Source organism: Diaporthe amygdali (genome assembly GCF_026229845.1).
Source record: "Diaporthe amygdali strain CAA958 chromosome Unknown NODE_14_length_1008325_cov_65_372321, whole genome shotgun sequence".
In the NCBI taxonomy this organism is placed as follows: domain Eukaryota; kingdom Fungi; phylum Ascomycota; class Sordariomycetes; order Diaporthales; family Diaporthaceae; genus Diaporthe; species Diaporthe amygdali.
Window position 1 is genome coordinate 812,437 of NW_026517034.1, and position 21,547 is coordinate 833,983.

The following is a 21,547-nucleotide window of genomic DNA, read 5'->3' on the forward strand; positions in this document are numbered from 1 at the left end:
CCGTGGCGGGCCATCTCGTGGGTGGTGGTGTTTTGCATTGGGGCTGATGTCGCTGTCATTTCCAATGTAGTCTCTCGATTTGGCATGTTTTCCATTCCAAGGCCTTTTTCTCTTTCCTTTCCTATTGCTCTGGTTACTGGGCACAACTCTATTCACACTTTTGCCTTCACTGCCTAGCCCTGGTGGTGTGTACATTCATTAATCTGTGACTTTTTGGTTCTCTTCTTTTTTTGCTCCAGGCCGAGTAACGTTTTCCCTACCCCCGATCTTGTGATCGAGCCCCGAGGCCGAGGCATTGAACGTATCCCGAGGCCTGGTTTCCTTCCTTTTTTGAGTGTGATGCTGTGGAGACCGTAGAGCGGCTTGGTATCGCAGATCTTTGTTTCTTTGCTGGTCAAATCGAGGACCAGACAGACAGACTGGCTTCCTTCTCAACTCATTTCCTATATTCTTCACGATGAAGGGCGTGTTCGGGGCAGCAGGGCTGTTGAGCCTGCTTTGCCAGAATGCTCTCGCCGTCGATCTTAATATGAACGATGATAGTGAGTGCCTCATATGCTGCATGTGTCCAGATGAATTGCTGGGCTGACAAGATTCTACAGACTCAGTAAAGTCGGCGGCGAGCACGATAGCGTTTGGCTTGATGAAGTACTACACAGGAAATAACACAGGCGATGTTCCGGGAAACCTACCGTCACCATACTTTTGGTGGGAGGCCGGGGCAATGATGGGGACCATGATCGACTACTGGCTCTTCACCAAGGACGAGACGTACAACTCGGTGGTGACGCAGGCGATGCTGCACCAGGTGGGCGACGACCGGGACTACATGCCGGCCAACCAGACGCGGACGGAGGGCAACGACGACCAGGGATTCTGGGCGCTGGCGGCCATGTCGGCGGCGGAGAACCGGTTCCCGGACCCGCCGCCGGACCAGCCGCAGTGGCTGGCGCTCGCGCAGGCCGTGTTCAACGAGTACACGACGCGGTGGGACGAGCAGACGTGCAACGGCGGGCTGCGGTGGCAGATCTTCACGTTCAACAACGGCTTCAACTACAAGAACTCGATCTCGAACGGGTGCTTCTTCAACATCGCGGCGCGGCTGGCGCGGTTCACGGGCAACCAGACGTACGCGGACTGGGCGAAGCGGGTGTTTGAGTGGGAGCAGGGCGTCAACCTGATCACGAACGACTTCCGCATCTACGACGGGGCCGGGGTGGACAACGGGGCCAACTGCACCAAGCCGGACGTGATCCAGTGGACGTACAACGCGGGCATCTACATGCACGGGTCGGCCATCATGTACAACATCACGAGCGGCGCGGAGCAGGCGCAGTGGAAGTCGCGGCTGGACGGGATCCTCACCGAGGCGACGTCGGTCTTCTTCAACAACAGCGTCGTGATGGAGCAGGCGTGCGAGAACGTCGAGCTTTGCGACACGGACCAGCAGAGCTTCAAGGGCTACCTCCTGCGGTGGATGTCGGGCACGACGCAGGTGGCCCCCTACACTTTCGACACCATCATGCCGCTGCTGCAGAAGACGGCGACAGCGGCCGCCAAGGCCTGCACCGGGTCGCCGGCTCAGGGCTTCAACGGCCTCGCCGGCACGGCGTGCGGGTTCAAGTGGACAACAGGCGGGTTCGACGGGCTGGTCGGCGTGGGCCAGCAGATGAGCGCGCTGTCAGCCGTCACGTACTCGCTCACCAGGAGGGTGGATGCCGGCGGGAGTAGCGGAGGCAGTGGAAGCAGCAGCGGTAGCGACGCCGGCGGCTCAACAGCACCGGTGACAGCCAACACGGGCGGTACGTCGAAGGGAGACCCCAACGCCGGCATCGAAAACAAGGACAAGCTGCCCGTGCTGGCGCCGGTCACGACGGGCGAGAGGGTCGCAGCTGGGTTCCTGACAAGCGCGATCGCGTTGAGCATTCTTGGAGGATCAGTTTTTGTGATGAAATGAGTCGACAACCCTGGTGGCTCTGTCCTACGATATGATATGAGATTTTTCTTTTTACATCCTGGGGTGGTTGACTGGTTGACTCCGGTCCGCTCAGAGATCTGCGGCGCAATTCTACTAGGAGTTTGACTGTGGGCTGGGATGGCGATCTTGCCCACGTCTAAGTCAGTGGGGATTGGGCCTTGATATTATGATTAATGCCGACTATACGGGATTTAAGTGGACGGATGGATGGGTGGATGGATGGGTGGATGGATGGATAGATGCAGAGCATCACAGCATCTCCAGCCGGCTGGCTGGACGCAGTGCGACACGCCGAGGCCGACTCGTCAGCTTGTTACGAGTGGCAAGCCGGAGGTGGCGGGTTGACAGCATGGAACAGCATGGATGAAGGAAAGAGGGTGGACGGGTGACAGGCGAATAGAGAACTAGATGATTGATGGATGGATGAGGAGATACCCGTGCAGATCAGAGATGTAAATCAACAACAGGTATTCTGTCTGTCAATATGCACATATCTACACACAATCAATGAATGAATAACGAAATCACGGGTCGGATGTGTGAATGAATGAGAGAATGAACCGTTCGATCGGATAGCTGAATGGCCAGAGTCAAAAGTAAATCCCCGGAAAAAGACTGTCGGAAAAGGCATCCGGCCCGCAGAGCTGGGACCGATGCGATGGAGTGGCAGAAGTGGAGGTGATGGATGGAAGGTTGGGATGGGCAGGATTGGGCTTGGGGATGGATGTGAGGGGCTGAGAAAGGAGGGGTAACAAAAGGGACGAGACCGACGCGGAGGTTCAGGAAATGCAAGACAGAACTGACAGACATAGAGACAAACTCTCGCTTAAGCGGCCACCGTTCGCTCGGGTGCGGTGCCTCCCTTGTGGGACGGAAGGGGGGAGAAACGGGGGCTCGGGGTTGGTTGACAGGTTGGATGGGCGGATGGGGTACTGCAGACGGCGCTGCAGACGGCGCTGCAGACGGCGCTGCAGACGTGCAGCCCGTACGGTAAAGAACCAGCATAGAACCCAGCAGGTTGCATCACCCCATCCGTTCCCCCGCAGCAGCCCCCGCGCGTGACAGGCTCATCCCACTGCGCTCCACAGCCGACATTCTAGATTCCTCCGCGCGGACTTGCTCACCCTGACTGGAACCTGACTGGAACCTGACTGGCAGGCCGGGGGCCCTGACTTCCTGGCGCCTCCTGGCACCACGGCCGACGTGCTCTGCCACCATCTGCCACCGGTACACAGCTCCTCGCTGTCTGTATGGGTCGATTCGCCCGTCGCCTGCTAGATTATTTAGTTGCCGGCGAGGCCACGCTCAGGTAGGTATCGTGATGTGAGCTCTCCTTCGCCCCAGCTCCTCTCCCCTCAATTCTTCCGTCAATCAGTAATTTTTCCATCCTCCTTCTCAACCACCCAGTGGGTCTTTATAAACCCTTTGCGTGCGCCGGCCTCTCCTCACAGACAAGCGCATGCTAAAGCAGCAAGGTTGAGAGTGAATCAATCCAGATATTCAATTCCCTTCACCCCCTCAAGCCTAGCAATTTCTCCTCACGGGCGAGGCTCGTACTCGTGCCATCATGTCTGCAAAACACTTTGTCAACGACCCAACGCACCTTGTCAACTCGGCCCTTGAGGCCATCACCTTCACAAACCCCTCCCTGGCCCTCGACAAGCACAACAAGGTCATCTACAGGCGCCCCACCCCCAATGACTCCTCAAACCCCCAGGTGAGCATCGTCTCCGGCGGCGGCGCCGGCCACGAGCCCTCCTTCTCCAGCATGGTCGGCAAGGGCCTGCTGGCCGCCGCAGTATCTGGCACCATCTTCGCCTCCCCTTCAGCAGAGCAGATCCGCGCCGCCATCCAGACCCGCGTCAGTCATGACAAGGGCGTGCTCGTCACCGTCATGAACTACACCGGCGACGTCCTCAACTTCGGCATGGCCGTCGAGAAGGCCCACGCCGGTGGTGTTGACGCCGAGATGGTCGTCGTTGGCGATGACGTCGGCGTTGGGAGGGCGAAGGCCGGCAAGGTCGGCCGCAGGGGTATCGCCGGCACTGTCCTCGTGCATAAGATCTCTGGCGCCCTGGCCGCCCAGGGCTACAGCCTCAAAGACGTTGCCAAGGTCGCCAGGCTCACCGCGTCCAACCTGGTCAGCGTCGGCGCCAGTCTGGAGCACGTCCATGTGCCCGGCCGCGCGGCGCCAAAGTCTGATGACCCGGGCAACCTGGGTGCGAAGGAGGTTGAGATCGGCATGGGTATTCACAACGAGGCCGGAAGCGGCAGGGAAGAAGTCGAGCTGCCACAATTGGTCGGAAAGATGCTGAAGCAGCTGCTGGACCAAGAGGACAAGGACAGGGCGTTCCTGAACGTCAACTCAAATGAGATCGTCTTGTTGGTAAATAATCTGGGTGGAGTGAGCGTCCTCGAGTTGGGAGGCATCACCGCCGAGGTGGTCACACAGCTGCAGAAGGATTACGGCATCCGGCCTGTCAGGATACTGAGTGGCACTTACATGACGAGTCTGAACGGTCTAGGTTTCAGCATCACTCTCCTCAATGTCGTCAACACAGAAATCGGTGGTCCGAGCATGATCCAATTGCTGGACTACCCGTCTGAGGCAGCTGGGTGGGCAGCCCCTATCTCCAAGGAGACCTGGGAGGAAAAGAACCAGGCGACACGGGAGGACACATCGTCAGCAGGCGGTGAAGTTAAACCCAGCGGGCTCAAGTACGATGCGAGCGTCGCTTCCAAGGCCCTGCAAAAAGGCCTGGAGTACGTGATCGCAGTAGAGCCTGACGTCACTCGTTACGACTCAGTAGTCGGAGACGGAGACTGCGGTATTGGGCTGAAGAGAGGTGCAGAAGGTGAGCAAGCATGATCTCGTCCGTCACTTCTGGCATGTTCACTGACAACAAATCCAGCAATCATCGACCACCTGAAGACCACACCCCTGAGCGGGGACGCCGTGGTAGATACCGGCAACATCGTCTCCGTTGTCGAGATGGCGATGGACGGCACCAGCGGCGCAATCTACGCCATCTTCCTTAACGCGCTCGTCCACGCCCTCAGCACTCTGGCCCCGGGGGACGCGTCGCCAAAGGTCTGGGCCGAGGCCCTGAAGCAGTCCTGCGAGGCGCTCTCAAAGTACACGCCCGCACGGCCCGGCGACCGCACCCTGGTCGACGCGCTGTACCCGTTCGTCGACACCCTGGCCGAGTCCGGGGACGTCCAGAAGGCGGCCGAGGCGTCGATAGCTGCCGCAGAGGCGACGCAGGGCATGGTCGCGAGCCTGGGCCGGTCCGTCTACGTCGGCGGCTCGGGGTTCAAGCACGTGCCCGACCCGGGTGCCTGGGGCCTGGCGTACTTCTTCCTCGGTGTCGCAGGGCTGAGCCCACCCAAGGCGAATGAGGAGAGCTGGGAGAAGGTGTAGCCTTGTTGGGTAGTTGTTTTGGCCCCCACCACCAGCCAAAGTGCTTGGTCTGCGCGGAGTTATGAGCCGGAGGTTTGGGCTTTTATCTTTGGAGGGCGTCCGGACTGTAATACCTAATTCTTCTTAATTTCCATGTCAAGTAACATACCAGCATGCATGGAAGTCGAGCCTCACGCATGCGAAAACAGTATTTGTTTGTTTGGAATCCCAGAAGAAAAGTCGACTCAATTCTCAACGCCTATGTCCATATGTGAATGACCTTGACCCTTTTTTGAAAAGCAAGCAGAACACACCCTGACGACTCGGACAGCACGTAGTCCTCCTAGGGGTATCGTGAAACGTAAAAACGCAGCCCCTCCTTCAGCTCAGCAGCACCAGGATGACGGAGTCTCCTCGCAGGAACCTGCAACGCCCACGTTAGTCTCAGGCCTCCGACAGCCGACATAGAAGCGGGGGTGCTTCGATCCTCTTGGTTTGGGGGGTGATAACGCACATCTTGCTGATGAATCTGTCCTTGTTGACCGGCCGGCCCTTCTTGCCACTGGACAGCTTGGGCGTCTCGGTCCACATCTCCTTGACGTTCTCGAGGACCATATTGCAGTGCCGGTCGAACGCCTTCACCCGCGCCAGGAGCTTCCTGTTGTTCCGTATCGAGATCAGGACTTGGGTGTGGCTTCGGACGGCGGTCTGGAGGATAGAGAGGGGCCCAGCGGAGAATTCATCTGTTTCCCCCAAGAGTAGGTGTTAGCGACTGCGTCCTTGGTGCTTATGTGTCTGTCCTCTTCCCGCGGGTGCCTGATGTGCCACCTGCGGGCGTGCATGCCCCAGTGATGGCACACCGCGCGCGCATTGACGAGAGGACTATCGACGAGGTGTGTACGTACGCTCTTCCAATTGAGATATCTCGTATTCACTATTGTCAAGTAAGCCAGTTAGTCAGTCAGCCCGGCGGCGGGACGCGACAGATTGAGGCGGGCGGGACGCACGTGAGTTCGTTACGAGGCTTCGTGAGCAGTTCCCTGTGTTATGAAGTCAGTATCCAAGTCAGGTGAGATGAGATCATAACGAGTTACTGACTGGATCTTGGGGTCGGCCATCGTGTCTGTGGGGTGGTCGCGATGTATGTGTATGGATTAGATTGTAGACGAGAGACAAGGCCGCGGCTTTCACGTTCAACGCAGCAAGCGCATCGAGACGTCGCCTAGAAAATTAGGAGCTCCCAAAGCCAGCTGTGATCTGATTGGGCGAGTCTCGCGGGAAGTGGAGCTCTGGCCGGTCCTGGCATGGATGACGCCCCAAGCTTCCCAGGGCTCCGCGGTTGGAGGTCCATGTCGGCAAATTTGGAGCTTCTGAAAGACCGGTCGCAACCATCCCGCCGCTATCTCCCCATTCTCCCAGTCCTCCCTCCTTTTCGACTCGATTTAGTTCGATCAGTCGACCTCCAATGCACGTCTGAGGGAATTCGCCAGGTCGAGGGTCACCAAACTTTTTGTAAATGTTCGCAAGGGCGCTCTCGGCACGCGCTGGCCTAACAGCATCAGCCTGCTGTCGGCCCTGCAGAGCCAGTGTCATGTCTCCCCTCAGAGCGAAGATCGTGGAGCCGGAGCAAGGCTCAAGAAGGCTTGTATGACCACCTAGACCAGTATATTGGCCAATTGACTGATACTAACGCCCTGAACAGTCCTCATTATCATCATCGGCAGCAATCTGGAAACCACAGCCAGGCGACGAGCCCGAAGATGTCGTCTTCAACAGTCTATACGGCCTACGGACGATCGAACTGAACCGACCGTCGAAACTCAACTCCCTCAACGGGTCCATGATCCGCAAAATAGCTCCGCGACTCATCGAATGGCAGAAATCAGACATGGCCAACGTGGTCGTCATGAAGGGTGCAGGGAAGGCTCTGTGCGCCGGCGGGGACGTCGCGGCTTTGGCAAAAGCAAACATGACAGGAGAACAAGGTCAGAAGTCGTCTGATGAATATTTCGCGCTCGAGTACAAGCTGGACCACCTCATTGCGACCTACGAGAAGCCATATATCTCCTTCATGGACGGCTTCACCATGGGCGGTGGCGTCGGCCTCAGCATCCATGCGCCATTCAGGATAGCAACGGAGCGCACTGTTTTCGCCATGCCCGAGACCACGATTGGGTTCTTCCCCGACGTCGGCGCTTCATTCTTCCTGCCACGTCTGCCTGGCGCTGTGGGCACCTACCTGGCCCTGACAAGCGAGCAACTCAAGGCGGCGAATGTGCTCTACGCCGGTATCGCCACGCACTATCTGCACTCCACCACACTCCCAATGCTCGAGACACGGCTGTCGGAGCTTAGGTTCAGGGATTTTGACAGCTTAGAGAAGCGGTTGTCGCTCATCAACGACGTCATCGAGGAATACTCCACCGGATTACCACACGACCAGCCGGTGTTGCTGGGAGGAGAGCTGCGCAAGGCCATCGACCGGTGCTTCTCGAAGCCCACGGTCAATGAGATCGTTAAAGCCCTGGAGGAGCAGCCTGAAGGCCCGCTGAAGGAGTGGGCGGACAAAACGATAGCGACCCTGAGGGCGAGGTCACCGACGTCCGTCCATGTGGCTTTGAAGCAGATGCAGCAGGGCCGGCAGTGGAGCATTGCCGACACGTTCAAGCGTGAGCACCAGATAGCTGCTAAGTTCATGCGGCACGGTGACTTCACCGAGGGCGTGAGGGCACAGCTCATCGACAAGGACAAGAAGCCCAAGTGGCAACCGGCAAGCCTGGAGGACATCAAAGAGGAAGACAACGTCACCAAGCCGTTCTTTGAGATCTCGAGCGATGTGGCCCCGCTGCAACTGTTGACAGATGCGGACTACCCCGAGTATCCCTGGAGGAGATTCGGGCTGCCAACCGAGGAGGACGTGAAGTATCTGGCGGCGAGGAAGAGCTACACACAGAACCAGATTGTGAACGCCTTCGCTGCGCAGAGGAATGGCAAGCAGGGCGTGCGGGAGGTCGTGAGCGAGATTGTGGCGCGGAAAACAAAGGTGATTCCCGGCAACAACATTGCTGAATGGGTGGATGAAGAATAGCAGATAGATTTTCAGCTGTAGAGTGGTCAGAAGATCTGGGCCTTGATACAATACATGTACAAATGATATATTGTGCTGGGTGCATATGACTTGGGATTTGGAGATAGGTCCGAAATGCATGCTGACGATAGCCTCAGTCCTGTGGGTGATGCATAATTATCAGGCTTGGCCTTGTTGATCCCTAAATGCGGCTAGAGCTTGGGTGTGGGGAGACCTCAAATGGAACAGGTTGTGTTGATGCAAAATGTCGCGGCGGCGAGGCTCCCTTCTATCCGTGAGCGGACGTGAAAGTGTAGGATTTCGACAGAGAGATGGTGTCCGGGGCTTGAGTCATTTGGTAATAGCGGCCGTGTTACTCGGGGGTATAAATAGGAAGCCCCGGCCCCCCGAGAAGAGATAAAATCCCCAGATTCCTCTACTTCTCTCGTTTGATTTTGGTCGGCATTTGATGGTGGGATGGCTGCCTTCTGAGACGCCCGGAGCTGTCCTTAAAGTTCAAGTGCTTAAGTCCGATCGACAGTCGACATTCAGTTGGGTGCTACCAGGGCCTGGAGAACGTCATCCTTATCGTTATCCTCATCCTTATCGGTGTGGGGCGCCGTTTTATCTCTCTTGAGGACGGACGAGCGTTACTGGGGTGCTGGGGTCCTATACCAAGGTACCTGCATCCCGCCTGTGTGAGGCTGACCCGCTGGGAGCTACCCCTGTCAGTCCATTCACGTCCTGCCTGCAGCTGTCGGTCAGCTCCTTCCTCGTCGCGTCAATTTGTTTGTACCCGTCCCGCATAGCAGGCGTGTCGCGATACCTCACACCTTCACGTCGCCTTCTTCTTCTTTTTCCCTACCCTCTTCTTCTTGAATATATCAACACCTACTGCAACGCCTTCCTGTACGCAAAAATACATGAGGGCGTATGCAACCCACTGGATAATCAATTGGAAAACTCCTGCAAGATATTCGCGTTATTTGTGCACGCAATTGGCCCCGTGCTCTTACCGCGCTCTCAGCCGGCCACCGCCCCGGCCTGTCCCCTAGCACCTACAGAAGATCCACTCCACATTCAAAGGACGCGTGAAAGCTACGAGACGAGACGCGACCTTCGTGGCAGCAAAACCCGTTCAAGGTCCAAACCACTTACCAGCCTTTAATTGCTTTTCCTTCCATACAAACTACGTTCAATTCCACCAGACCCATTTATCTTAACCTTCCCTTCCATCTCTTGTCGATACGTCTCACGCGTCCCACCGATACCATTGCCGTCTACCCACCATCCTCCTCTCTTTGTTGTCTATCTCCCCATCTCCCTCGCCCTCACAAGCACAACCACCACTAGTCGTCAACCTAATCCTCGTCTCCGTGGTTAAACGTCTACATTGCATGCATGTACGACCAGTGAACGACTATGTCGTTCCCTAACGCAATGGGCTCCCAGGGGGGCGGCCCCTGGGCGCAGTATCATTCGCATGGCCTCCCACCGCAATCACAACCTCAAGAGGCAGATGGGACGCAAATGCGGCCTATGGGACGTAAGCAGATGACTGCTCTCTCCTTGACCTTGGCCCCCTCCAAAGCTCACCTTTTACTTTACAGTCAAAGTCAACTACACCTTCGAGAGGGACCAGCAGAACTGCCTTGCACGCTGGCCTCACACCCTGCAAATACAAACAGTTCCTGTCGACGAGAGGACTACGATCGGCGTTGTCGACTTGAGAATATGTCTGCAGGCTATTGCCCAATGCAGCCCCGAGATCGTCAACCAGCCTGATAAAGACTATGCCGTCTACGCTTTGGATTATTCAGAAGACGACATCCCACTGGTCGGGCAAGGCATGCTATCATGGGGCCTCGACCAGACGGCTGCCAGCCCTGAGCAGAAGCTAGTCACTGGACGCGTTACCAAGAACATGCTCGCCATCTTTGGCAATGGTATCAAGGAGACATTGGAGGTCAAGCTAAAGCTCAACTCCGTTCCGAGAATGCAGCGGCCCCAAACTTCTCACAACTCTGAGATGCAACGAGGGTACGGTAGTAATGCCCCGACACCTACGCCGACCGACACTGCCAGCGAGTGGTCGTCTTTCATGCAGTCCAACCCCGGTTTCGGCCGTCCTACAAATGGCCCCTCGATGCCCAGTCCAAACCTCGCTCCTGCAAGATTTGGTACACCTATCCAGATGCCCAGCCCGGCCCCAGATTCTCGGCCTGAACAATTTGCACCACTGCCCGCAGCACCTACGCCTCCACCCCCCGGCGCCACAGGACCTCAGCCGGTGGCACCAATGTCCTCGTTCGCCTCCGCTCCATCTTCGCAAGGACCGCCTCCTGAGAATGCATCTGCGTCATCTAAGAGTAACGCGCCGGGGGCTCCCGCACCAACAAAGAAACCGAAACGGTCGTCGTCAAAGGCGCCTAACAAGAAAAAGACGGGCAACCCAAGAGGCAGGCCCCCTAAGCGGCCGAGACAGGATGCAGGCGACACGTCTGCCCTCGAAGACGCGACCGATGGAGACGAGCCTGCCAAGAAGAAAAGGGCAAAGACTACTAAGGCTGACTGGCCTAAGGGGGCTCCGTTAGACTCAGCCCCTGGTTCTTTGCGAGTTGCTGCAAGTACATCGGGTTCTCTGCGTACCATGAGGCCCGCCGCGTCTGGTCCCAGCGGAGTGGGAGGAAGCCACCTCCAAGAAATCCCTCGCGCACCAACGCCTGTACCTGGCCAAGCGCCTCCTCGTCCTCTCTCCAAACCATTATCTCAGGCACAATCAAGGAGGCCGTCAGTGCTGGGATATGATGGCTCGACGAGATATCAGGTTTTTGACGGTGGCATACCTGGTCCACCGGGTCAAGACGCCCGCTCGCCTTCCGAATCCATCGCACAATCTCCACAACAGGCCTACACACCAGAAGAGAGCCCTGCAGACATCGGTTCTAGTCCTCCAGTACCGCGATCAGCTCGTTCTATGCGGTCTAGCCCGCCTCTTTCCAGTCCTGTTCTGCCGCCGATGCCAATGCCGCAACCTGATTCTGGCTTCATGAGCGGAGGATTCGACTCTCTTGCTGATTACGACGATATCGCTCTGGCGAATTCGCTTCCTCCGCGATCAGAGGACCCAAGCGTTGCAGAAGCCCCACGTCCCGGCGCCGCCAACCGGCCGAAAGCAGTGACGAAGGCGGGGATGATGATTATCGAGCAAGTTTGCCCTGGACCTCCAGAGCTACTTCCGCAGCAGAGCATATACAAACCCAAATCCACATCACAAGCCCTCAGTAAAAAACCTCGAGGAACTGGTACGAAGGCAGTGGCGTATCCGTTGAAGAGAGCAAATACTGAGCCAAATCTTCAACGACAGGAAATGCCCGTTGAACTCCCTGGCCCACCGCCAATGCCCCAACCGCCATCGGAGCTTGGAGTCGAAAAAAGAGAATTTGCACAATCAGGCCCTCTGATCGAGCCGCTACATGAACCATCACGTGAATCAGCCAGCGAACCACCTGCGCCAGAAGCTGCTGCTCTGCAGTCAATCGAAGATCCGGAGGATGGCATTCTGCGCCTGCTGGACCAGCCCATGGCTGACGGCTTGCCCACGGCTCACTCGATGGAGGAGGCACATGCATTGCCGGCAATGTCAGAGCCGCCACGGTTTCCCTCTCATCGCCCATCAACCGCGGATGCAACTGTGTCGGCTGCTAAACCACCTGTTGCTGCTAGTGATCCGGGTGTGCCTGAGCCGACTAATCTTCCCTATTGCTCGTTTGAGGAAGAGGAAGATCAGGCTCCGCCGAGCAAAAACATTTCTCGAAAACAATCCATCAAAGCAAAACTCGAGAAAGCAATTGAAGCCGGGCAGATGCCAACTTTCTGCTCGAACTGCGGGGCGATCAGCACACCGACTTGGCGCAAAGTCTACTCGCAACACTGTGAAGGAAGCCCTGAATTCCCCGTTTTCTCTGACAAGCCCGGCTGTATCACAGCCATCATTATCACGAAGCGGGACGAGAACGAGAAGCCTCTGGAATACCAGGTGATCAAGAAAGCCCTTGGACCAACGGAGGACAAATCCAAATGGAGTGAAGATATGCTCTGCAACTGTAGGTTTTACGATGGCTTTGCTCAAGGGCAATGGACTGACAGTCAATAGCTTGTGGGATTTGGCTCAGCAAGTTCAAGAATCATCGGCCTGAGGACAGGTGGGAGGCTGATCCAGCCCAGATTGGTAAACCACGCAAGAAGAACAATGGGAAATCTCGGCCAAAAAAGGGCAAGGCCCAGAACAAGGGAACTGCCAATTTGACTTCCGAGGCTTATTTCACCACGGACCCAATTGGTCCTCCCGATGAGGGTTCATCGCCAGAGAATGGTGAGGAGGTCATGCTGTTGCGCGGTCCAACAACTGAGCCACCCAGTCGTGAGCGTGGCTCCAAGTCACAGTCGGCCGGTCCATCGGATTCTTTGACGTGTTCGGATCGTCGGGGCTCTTCAAAATCACAGGACAACGGCATGGCTCAGGCTCCTGCCGCTGAGGACACAGAAGATTTAGGGAGGACACGCCGACTCTTATTTCCCTCCCCTAAAAAGGATGGCCAGCCCAAGGTGCTCGGTGAAGTCGCAATTAACATCGTAAAGACGTCACCGTCCTACGAGAGGTCAAGAAAGGTGGCTATGGAGCAGGAGAATATGTACCTGGACATCGACGGGGACCTGAAGCTCCTAGCTACACCAAAACCCGGTGCCCGTACCGCGCAAGCTGATGACGATATGGCGGATTTGTTCGGTACACCTCCCCGCCCATCAACACCACCTCCTATGGAGCGGAACAATGGCCATTTCAAGACGCCTACTAGACCAACGCCAAGCCATCGACCCATAACTAGGAGTGTGTCCAAGTCGATACGGTCGGCGCGTTCGGTCGCGAAGTCACCCGGACATGCCCTCCACACTCTGCAACAAACACCCACCAAGACACCCCGAGTATCGAGTGCTATGAGGCGTATTGCCCAGCAGTATGATCTCAACAGTCATTCAACCCAACACCTACACGCACATTTTTCACTCGACCACAGTGATATGGGCATGTACAGCGAGGCACATGGCTTGTCAATGAGCACCGGCGAATACGATTCTCCCTTCTCATCGACACTGAACCAGCTCCTGTCGGAGGCTCATGACTTCACTACGGGCTCGTCGGCGCACGGCCTGGGCGACCTAGACCTCGCAAGCTTGCCGAACCTGGATAGCGACACGGTGCTGTCGGGGCACCTAGAGACGCTGGATTTCGGCCATTTCCTGACCACCGACACGGTGATGCCCAGCTCGCCACCGCTGATCAGCAAGCAAGGCGGGGGAGGGACACATGTGTCCTTTGAGTCTGCTTCCCAGACGGGCCTGGACGGCGAGGGCGTCTCGTGGGAGAGCTTCGGTGAGGCGATGATGGCGGATGGCGGAGAGGGCGAGTGAGCGCCCGAAGAGATGGAATGAAGGCCTTCCATCCCATGTGCTCGTCTTGGTTGTTTTATCTGCTTTTGTGGACTATCACTGTCGGAATGTTGCTTTGAGTTTGGCGTTAGCGGTAGGGTTTGTTGGACTAGATATTTGGTCTACGGGCGGTTGGGAGCGAATAAGGGCCGCGCAAGATTTTGGGCACTGTCATTTGCCATTTGAGGACAGGAGCAGTTACTCCTTAACATAGCACATTGCCATCGTAGAATTCAACGAGAGAAAGACTCAAAAGAGATTTAAATATTGTTGTACAAGTCTTGTTGTGCAAGTCTTGAACCACACTCTTCACTGTGATGATGATTCTGAACGTGCCATAAATATCTGCTTGGTTGAAACAGGCGAAGTGGAAGAAGATAAGACGTGGAATAGCTATGTACTTCGAACACACTATGCCATTTGAATAGGCATCTCAAGGCCCAGCTCAGCTGTTTTGGGGAATTTTGGCCTGAGCAGGGTGTCATCTCTCATCACCCGGGAGTGCCATGTCTGGGTCTGTGTTGCAAACAAGACGCCATCGTCTAAAGTCATCCATAGCCAACCAGGCGACTCCAACCCCTTTGATTTTCTTGGTGATACTACCGAAGATGCAGCTCGACGGCTCCGGCGAGGGTCCAATGGCTACGTTCCTCTTGGTTGGACCGATCCTTCCAGGCATAGGCTCTCTCGTTGTCCGGTTCGTGCTGGCGAGGCTCCAACAGGTTGGACATCCAGTTTTGAAAACAGGTCATCCGGTGCAAAAATGACTGGGAAAGGTTGTTGTGGTCTCTGGTGTGGTCTTATTGATGACAACGGCGCTTTCAACTCGCAGCTGAGATCGAGCCTACTCATGCCACCCTCTAGGTTACATCCAACATACCTGTTGACCCTCCTGGTCAGCCTCGGGGCTTGGCAAGGCTGTCATTGGGACGCAGAATCGGATGGCCCGGCCGAGACGAGCCCCTGCTACGTTTACTCGGATTTCAGTGGGTGGAGCCCGCGCCGAAGAGCTGGTCATGCTTCTGGGAGACATCTACCACGTGCTGATAGACGTTCAAGTCTACGGTTTGACGTCAGCGCGACTTGATCATGATGCAGGTCATCACGTGATGAAAGTGTGATAGAAGGGTCCACATGCGGCCCATGATCCATGATATGGACTGCATGGGTTACCAGATCAGGAAGAAAAGGAGGGCTAAGGAAGAGGTTTCCGTCCCGGGGAAGAACTAGCTGCAGGGAGACGTACCGACGCCAGCACCAAGGTCCAGTGAGCTTAACGCCCGGATGGACAGGTCTGGATTGACCTTGCCGATGATCTGTACGGCGTTTCCGTTGGAAAGGTGGGCTTCCTGCATGGTCGGGATTTCCTGTATCAGTGGGGAGGGCCGAGTGAACAAGATGGGAAGCCGCATGACTTTGGTTGTTTGGGATGGCACAAAAGTTGGAAGAGATCGTCACTTACACGATTCAGGTGGGCAGTGATGTTCCCGTCCGCGTCAATGACTGCGGCCTCCCCTCGAAGCTGGACGACGCGACCGACGACTATGACATTGCGGCCTTGGTAGGCGTCGAGGTAGGGGGCAGTGATGCGAGGTGTGGATTGGGACTCCATGGTGAACCGGTGGCTCGTGATGGCGGCACTGGATGGGATCTAGAACTTCCAAAAGTCCCGGGCTTGGCGACAAGGCCGAGTTGAAATCTGCAGTACAACTGCCTGTGAAAAGGTGGTGTGTGGTAATGACAGGCAGTCTGTTAGCAGTCCAGATTCCGAGTTGAGGTGAAGGTCCTCAAGATGGATTAGATTGATTGCTTCGGCCGTCCAGATTCGGCTTAGAGCCAAAGAGCAGCAACGCGCCAGTGCTGTTCAACACACGTGGGACCGGGGAGAGCGGGACCTCGAGGTCGAGATGGAGGGTGGATGGGATGTTGTGGTAGGATCCAAAATTGATCTCGGCCGTGTCAGATCTCAGCCGAGAGCGAGGAAGTTGTTTGATGTGGCTGCAGATTATGACTATGTGGTGATGGGAGAGTGATGGTTTTGAGAAGCGGGAGGGTGGGATCACAGGGCAGCTAGCTTGGCCCTGGGGGCCGGGGGCCTGGACGCGACTTCCAAGCCAGGGACGCCCCACCGGGGACGCGTTTTGGTTGGGTGTGGGGTCAGCTCGACTCAACTCATTGACTCAACCTACATTCTGGTCGACGGTTCACTTCACCAAGATCCCGTCCTCGGTGCATCAGGCTGTCAGGCTCGCCGGGTGAATCACATTACACACATTAATTTTATCATATTTGAGATTTTGAGCCCTGTCTCGTGATACTCATAATGTACATCTACATGCGGGAAGTTGATATGAGATTTGACGAGAGCTACAGAACTGTCTGTGTGCAATTGAGCACTCTAACGCCTCAAGGAGCGACGTCTGTGAGAGGGAAGCCCTGACAGCCCGAACAGGCTCAAGGTCTGGTCTGATATCAGATATTTTGAGGCTCAAGACTGCCTGCCCAGGTGCTGTAGGTGCCTGGGTGAGCCCCACTCCAGGCTCAGGCGGGCAGACAGCAGGCGAGCGGGAGATCGGGAAGCTAGGGGGGCCTGGGCAGGATGCTCCCAAGAGCTCGAGGGCTACCAGGCGACCGGGAGCAGAGGTTGACAGAAATTGATGGTTTAGTCCCTCTTCTTTCTTTTTCTGACAGGCGACAAGGACCCTGCGCACGAATTTGCCACCGGGAGGGGGGGGGGTCTTGACCTGTTCCTGAATAATGTCTACACCAAACTCAGTACCACTACGCGCAGTTGTGCCGCGCTCAGCACCTGTGCATAGTCAACTCCCTCTGGTATACGAGCCAGACGGGCAGACCGGACCCCTCCCCCCTCTGATCTTCCCGCATCCAGCATCGTAGTGCTATCAATGTCTTCTCGGCCTTTTCTCTGCATCTCTGCCCAGAACGTCATCACACCTCAGACCCGTTCTCGACCTGCTATTACGTCATTCCCGAAAAATGGCGGACGCATTGTTAGCTGTAAGTAAGTGACTGACTACTGCTACAATGCCGTACTTAGAGTGGGATCTACCGAATCATCCCGGCCTCTGTCGCCCACGAATCACCTACAGAACCTCGTCTGGGGTGGCTGTCTCACGTGAAAAATCTGCACATCGCGTTACACATCATACCAGGTATCGATACACGACGCAGTTGACGATGCAGTGCTGTCGGTCCAGTTTTTACCCAGGTTTTTGTCAAGTGTGAAAACTGGCCAGACTCCAAGGGTTGCAAGAAAATATCGCGGGCTTACCGACCCATGCGCAACTGGCTCCTATTTGTCTATTGTCGCCGCACATTCCTCTGGGGCAGATGCCCTTGAACCTTGAAGAATAAGCTAGGACACCGACTAGTTAATCCGCTAATACTAAGATGAGGCCTGGATGAGATTTGAAGGGGTGGCGGCTGCCAGGATCCGGCTTGAGCAGGAAGGGTAGGTGGCAACTCTCCTGTCTTTTGGCGAACATGGGAATCTCCAAGATTCCCATCATGTTTTTGCTTGGGGAGATGCTCACCCAGGAACTTAAACTTTTATACTTTCGCTTGACGTTCTGCCCTGTCCCGTCATCCAATTTCGACTGGCTGCTCACAGGCCCGACGGCACCCACCACCACCACCCCCCCCCTGCTCCCGCTCCCTGTCCGGAAATGTTTTTATTCGCAAGCTCAATCAGTGCCTATAACTGCTGCAGTAGGCGTCCATAGTCACTGGTGAAGCTGCTGTTCCGATTTGGACAAGATTGCCTCTCTCCTTCCAAGCAATTACGTACCAATCAACCCTTGTACAATCTGCTCACCTAGGCAGGAGGCGGTTGGGGCACAGCCAGGAGCTTTTGGTCCGTAGCTGCCGAAAAGTTGGAAAAGGGACTGGGCAACTGGGTGGAAGGCGCACCCGATCGGGACACCTCCAATCCCATGTAACCAACCCCAAGCAACCCAATCAACCTTGTCTCTTGTCTCTTCCACCACAGCACACAGCATTCCCAAAATTGGCGGGGCTTGTTCTCAGCTGCTAGGGCGACCTGCCTGCTCTTCTCCGAGGAGATTTTCATCCATTCGTAGCTCGCTCTGGGTCTGCCTAGTAACAAAGGCTCTCTTCTCGCATGGGCTGGCTTGCTCTAGCCGTTGCTACCCCGGTACATAGTCAGTCACGAGCCCCAGGCGTGTTCCTGGGCGACAGGCTATGTACTCTCAAGGTACCTTCAACTGAAGCCTGCTACCCTTGTGTTTAGAGCACGGACACGGGATGTGCCTCAACGGAAAGCTCCAAGCTTTGGACAACTTGGACCCCGCCCCTGGGCCGAGTGGGACCCGTGGTAGCTTCGAGAGAGAGCGAGAGGGAGGGAGAGAGAGCAGGAGAGAGGGAGAGAGAGGGCAGAGGGAGGGCACATCGGCTTCCATTATCAGCCTGGGAGCTTGACTGACTACCAGTGTCTTGCTGCTCGGGAGCAGAGCTTCACACCTGGTCCACTTTTGCCTTCTTCTCCCCAGTCCTTGCAACTTCGGATACCCGGCCTCTGTCATTGAAACCACATCCCCATCAATCTGGACCGGTCGTAAACAAGATCCTGCCACCTGCGCGGACCTAGGAACTGGTTGTCATCCTCAGCCGTCCATACATCTGACTAGCAAAGAGAATCTACGCCCCTCTGTCCCCCCTGCAGCACACCGTCCGCGTCATAGCATACGGACAGTGAAGTACATTGCCATATCTTGGTATCCATCCGCCCGCCCACTCCCTTCACTCTACCCAGGCTTAACCAAGCCTGTTGGGTTTTGATACTTTTGACTTTCTGAGTGACCATCTTCAACTACCTATTTTCAAAACTTGTCAATTGCATGCATACGCACCTAGGCACATGAGTACATACATCCGCACATCCTCACACGCCGTTACACATACTGCAAGACAACGGCCAACGCACACCAACAACCTGCCGAGCTTGTTTGTGCTTTCACCTAACACGACGCGAAAGCAGCAGTAGCAGCAATAGCACCAACCACGCAGCAGCTACCGCTCTCTAAATCTTCATGGGGCTCTGTTGCTGAATTTGATAACAATCGCGCGGCGTTTGTGCCTTCTTCAATCGCCTCTTAGTCCTATTTCCCCCCCTGGGAGTCGCGTTCCAGGTCGCCTCCGGAGCTTTTGGTCCTGACCTTCAGCCTGCGACTGCCTTAGGAAGCCGGTCACAGATCGCGGTCCTCCTACAGGGTACATCAGCTTCGCCAGCCGCAGCAGTGTGCATACGAACCTCATCGACTTGAGCCAAAGTTTCCATTGTAGCACACAGTCGTTCAAGTGGCCGATAATCACCGGCAACACCAGGACTGCGTTCGCACCACTCGGGCTCAGCATCTCACCCCAGCAAGCCACCCATTCCTGGCTCAGGACCCAGCTTCCCCCCAGGACACTCACCATCTCCTCGCGACGCCTTAGGCAAGACGCCGAAACCCCGTTTCGATTGTGGGGCTCATCGCCAACCCTGGTGCAGACCAGTCAATTCGCAGGCCACAGCAACTTGTTCCAATTTGCACCTGTTGCTGTTTAATTTCGATCCCAGTATCCGTTTCCGGAAAGCCGTCATCACGTTCTTCAGTGATTGAGAAGTCCGTGGTTGACATCCCCGTACTCGAGCAGATCTCCAGGTATTTCTGTGGCCTCTTTGCGCGGCAGAACAGGCTGGTGTTTTATCATACCAACGTCATCCTGCGCCGCTGGCCGTCCAGATCTGCCCGCCGTGGTGTGCTTGCAACCCCCCCCGCGACAACACCTCCGCGACGACCTTCCGGCGAATGCTTGACACCGGTCAGGACCTCAACACACCTAGTTAGGCTGTCATAAAACCCCAGTATCAGCCACCAAATACCTGTTCTTGCCTGCTTATCCGGAGGTATCTTCTTGCTCCCCCCGGTCAATTGGGAAGCACGACAGGCTTCGAGATCGCCTAGGGCGAGAAATCGGCTGCCAAGGCCTTGTACGCGGCATGGAAGACCCCTCTCACTTCACCAGTGACCTCCTCGATTTAGACGGCATCAACTCATACCCTGACAGTCTTGAAGACGGTGTCATTGTGGCACCAACAGAGCTTCTGTCTACGTCAAGCCAAATGTACTCGACGATGAACGCCTCCATCCTCCCGAGCCCCCGTTCTTCCCTGGGTCAGTCTCCCGTGATGCCTTTCCAGGACATCTCATACGGTGACCAAGTTTGCGACCCCAGTCTCCTCGCAAATCAAGGAGCTATGTCGACACGGAGCAAGGCTGCGGAGCCACTGACACCGACTTCCTTTGGTGCGCGAGGGTCGATCAGCACAAAATCAAGCACTAACTCAATTGCCTCACTGCAAGACACTCATGCCACATCTTCGGCACGAAAATCTGCACCTGAGTCCTCAGAGCCTCCAAGGAAGAAAGCCCGCCAGAAACAGTCCAAGCCCGTCAAGCAAGAATCGGAAGATGAGGACGAAGAAGAAGAAGACGAGTCGACGGAAAAGCGCAAGAAGTTTCTTGAGAAGAATCGAATCGCAGCCAGCAAGTGTCGGGAGAAGAAGAAGAAATGGGTGCATGAACTGGAATACAACAAGTCTCATTTAGAGCGCCACAACATGGAGCTCCGCTTGGAGCACCGTGGCCTGGTCAATGAGCTCAACCAGACAAAAAGCATGCTAATGAGCCACGCGGACTGCAATGATCCCAACATCAGCGAGTGGCTGAACAACCAAGCTAGAAGAATCGTGCAGACTACTGGTCCCAGCATGTTCTCGATGGCCAATCCACTCTCGGTCTATCTGCCTCAAGGCCAACATCGGAACAGCGGAAACGTCTCTGGAAGCACCATGGTCGATCTTGGCCCATCCTCGCGCCGGGAGAGCACATCCTATTCTCAGGGTAAGCATTCAATCGCAAGATGAAGAGATATCAAGACCACATTCCTGATGCAAGACAGGCCATTCTTCAATCGATACAACACCTCCAATAGACCCTGCATTGCCGATGTCTTCTGTATCGCCGAAGGTCAAGGAGGAATCCTTGATCAATCTCGACCACATGGGCTGGACTAACGAGTGAGAATGAGACCGCGTTCAACAGAGCCTGCCGAGCCTCGACATGGCCCGTACAGCGTCGTCAGTCGGCGACGGAGCGGTGGAAGCCCGCGACACACCTAATGGTCGATTTGATTACGTATTGATACTCAAAAAACCTGCTCCATCTCTAGTGAGGAAGAGAGTTTTGAGTGGGCCTCGGTCCCTTCGCAAGCATTGTTGGTCGTCTTGTCAGAGAAGACGATGTTAGGGATCAATTGACGCCAGTGCTGAGTTGCTGCTGATACCCCGGCTGGGAATACACCTCCGATGATTACAAGGCCGGTTTGTTGGGTGCGATAACCGACCAATGCATTGAGTGGCGGGGAAGATCCGGTACCAAAAGCTGCACTTGGACCGGAGGGGAGACGACAGCCAGTCATGTCGAGAGCAAGTGTGCTTCATGGCGTCCAAGCCACGTGCAAGCCCTCGAGGCCGGCTTGATTCCGTTGGCTGGTGCTAAGATGGTGCAGAGCACACATTAGTTTTGTC

At 55.9% G+C, this 21,547-nt stretch overlaps 7 protein-coding genes across 7 annotated transcripts; 5 read left to right on the forward strand and 2 right to left on the reverse strand.

Moving 5' to 3' along the window:
- Positions 1-457: 457 nt before the first annotated feature.
- On the forward strand, positions 458-1,957 carry J7T55_003551 (glycosyl hydrolase family 76; the record flags this gene model as incomplete). The annotated part of the gene is made up of 2 exons (XM_053143586.1): positions 458-542; positions 603-1,957. The coding sequence occupies 2 exons, from the start codon at positions 458-460 to the stop codon at positions 1,955-1,957; spliced, it is 1,440 nt and encodes a 479-aa protein (XP_052993800.1).
- A 1,588-nt stretch (positions 1,958-3,545) lies between these two features.
- On the forward strand, positions 3,546-5,399 carry J7T55_003552 (dihydroxyacetone kinase; the record flags this gene model as incomplete). Its single annotated transcript, XM_053143587.1, has 2 exons — positions 3,546-4,833; positions 4,891-5,399. The coding sequence occupies 2 exons, from the start codon at positions 3,546-3,548 to the stop codon at positions 5,397-5,399; spliced, it is 1,797 nt and encodes a 598-aa protein (XP_052993801.1).
- A 360-nt stretch (positions 5,400-5,759) lies between these two features.
- J7T55_003553 (small nuclear ribonucleoprotein sm d2) lies at positions 5,760-6,496 on the reverse strand (the record flags this gene model as incomplete). The annotated part of the gene is made up of 5 exons (XM_053143588.1): positions 5,760-5,802; positions 5,893-6,121; positions 6,284-6,312; positions 6,386-6,418; positions 6,477-6,496. The coding sequence occupies 5 exons, from the start codon at positions 6,494-6,496 to the stop codon at positions 5,760-5,762; spliced, it is 354 nt and encodes a 117-aa protein (XP_052993802.1).
- Positions 6,497-6,969: 473 nt separating this feature from the next.
- Positions 6,970-8,466, forward strand: J7T55_003554 (enoyl-CoA hydratase/isomerase; the record flags this gene model as incomplete). Its single annotated transcript, XM_053143590.1, has 2 exons — positions 6,970-7,023; positions 7,081-8,466. The coding sequence occupies 2 exons, from the start codon at positions 6,970-6,972 to the stop codon at positions 8,464-8,466; spliced, it is 1,440 nt and encodes a 479-aa protein (XP_052993803.1).
- Positions 8,467-9,885: 1,419 nt separating this feature from the next.
- J7T55_003555 (uncharacterized protein) lies at positions 9,886-13,917 on the forward strand (the record flags this gene model as incomplete). The annotated part of the gene is made up of 4 exons (XM_053143591.1): positions 9,886-9,991; positions 10,056-11,750; positions 11,943-12,551; positions 12,602-13,917. 4 exons carry the CDS (start codon positions 9,886-9,888, stop codon positions 13,915-13,917), a joined length of 3,726 nt encoding a protein of 1,241 aa, XP_052993804.1.
- A 1,001-nt stretch (positions 13,918-14,918) lies between these two features.
- On the reverse strand, positions 14,919-15,547 carry J7T55_003556 (replication factor A protein 3; the record flags this gene model as incomplete). Its single annotated transcript, XM_053143592.1, has 3 exons — positions 14,919-14,995; positions 15,182-15,302; positions 15,398-15,547. 3 exons carry the CDS (start codon positions 15,545-15,547, stop codon positions 14,919-14,921), a joined length of 348 nt encoding a protein of 115 aa, XP_052993805.1.
- Positions 15,548-19,957: 4,410 nt separating this feature from the next.
- On the forward strand, positions 19,958-21,041 carry J7T55_003557 (bZIP transcription factor; the record flags this gene model as incomplete). The annotated part of the gene is made up of 3 exons (XM_053143593.1): positions 19,958-20,264; positions 20,322-20,861; positions 20,920-21,041. The coding sequence occupies 3 exons, from the start codon at positions 19,958-19,960 to the stop codon at positions 21,039-21,041; spliced, it is 969 nt and encodes a 322-aa protein (XP_052993806.1).
- Positions 21,042-21,547: the final 506 nt, after the last annotated feature.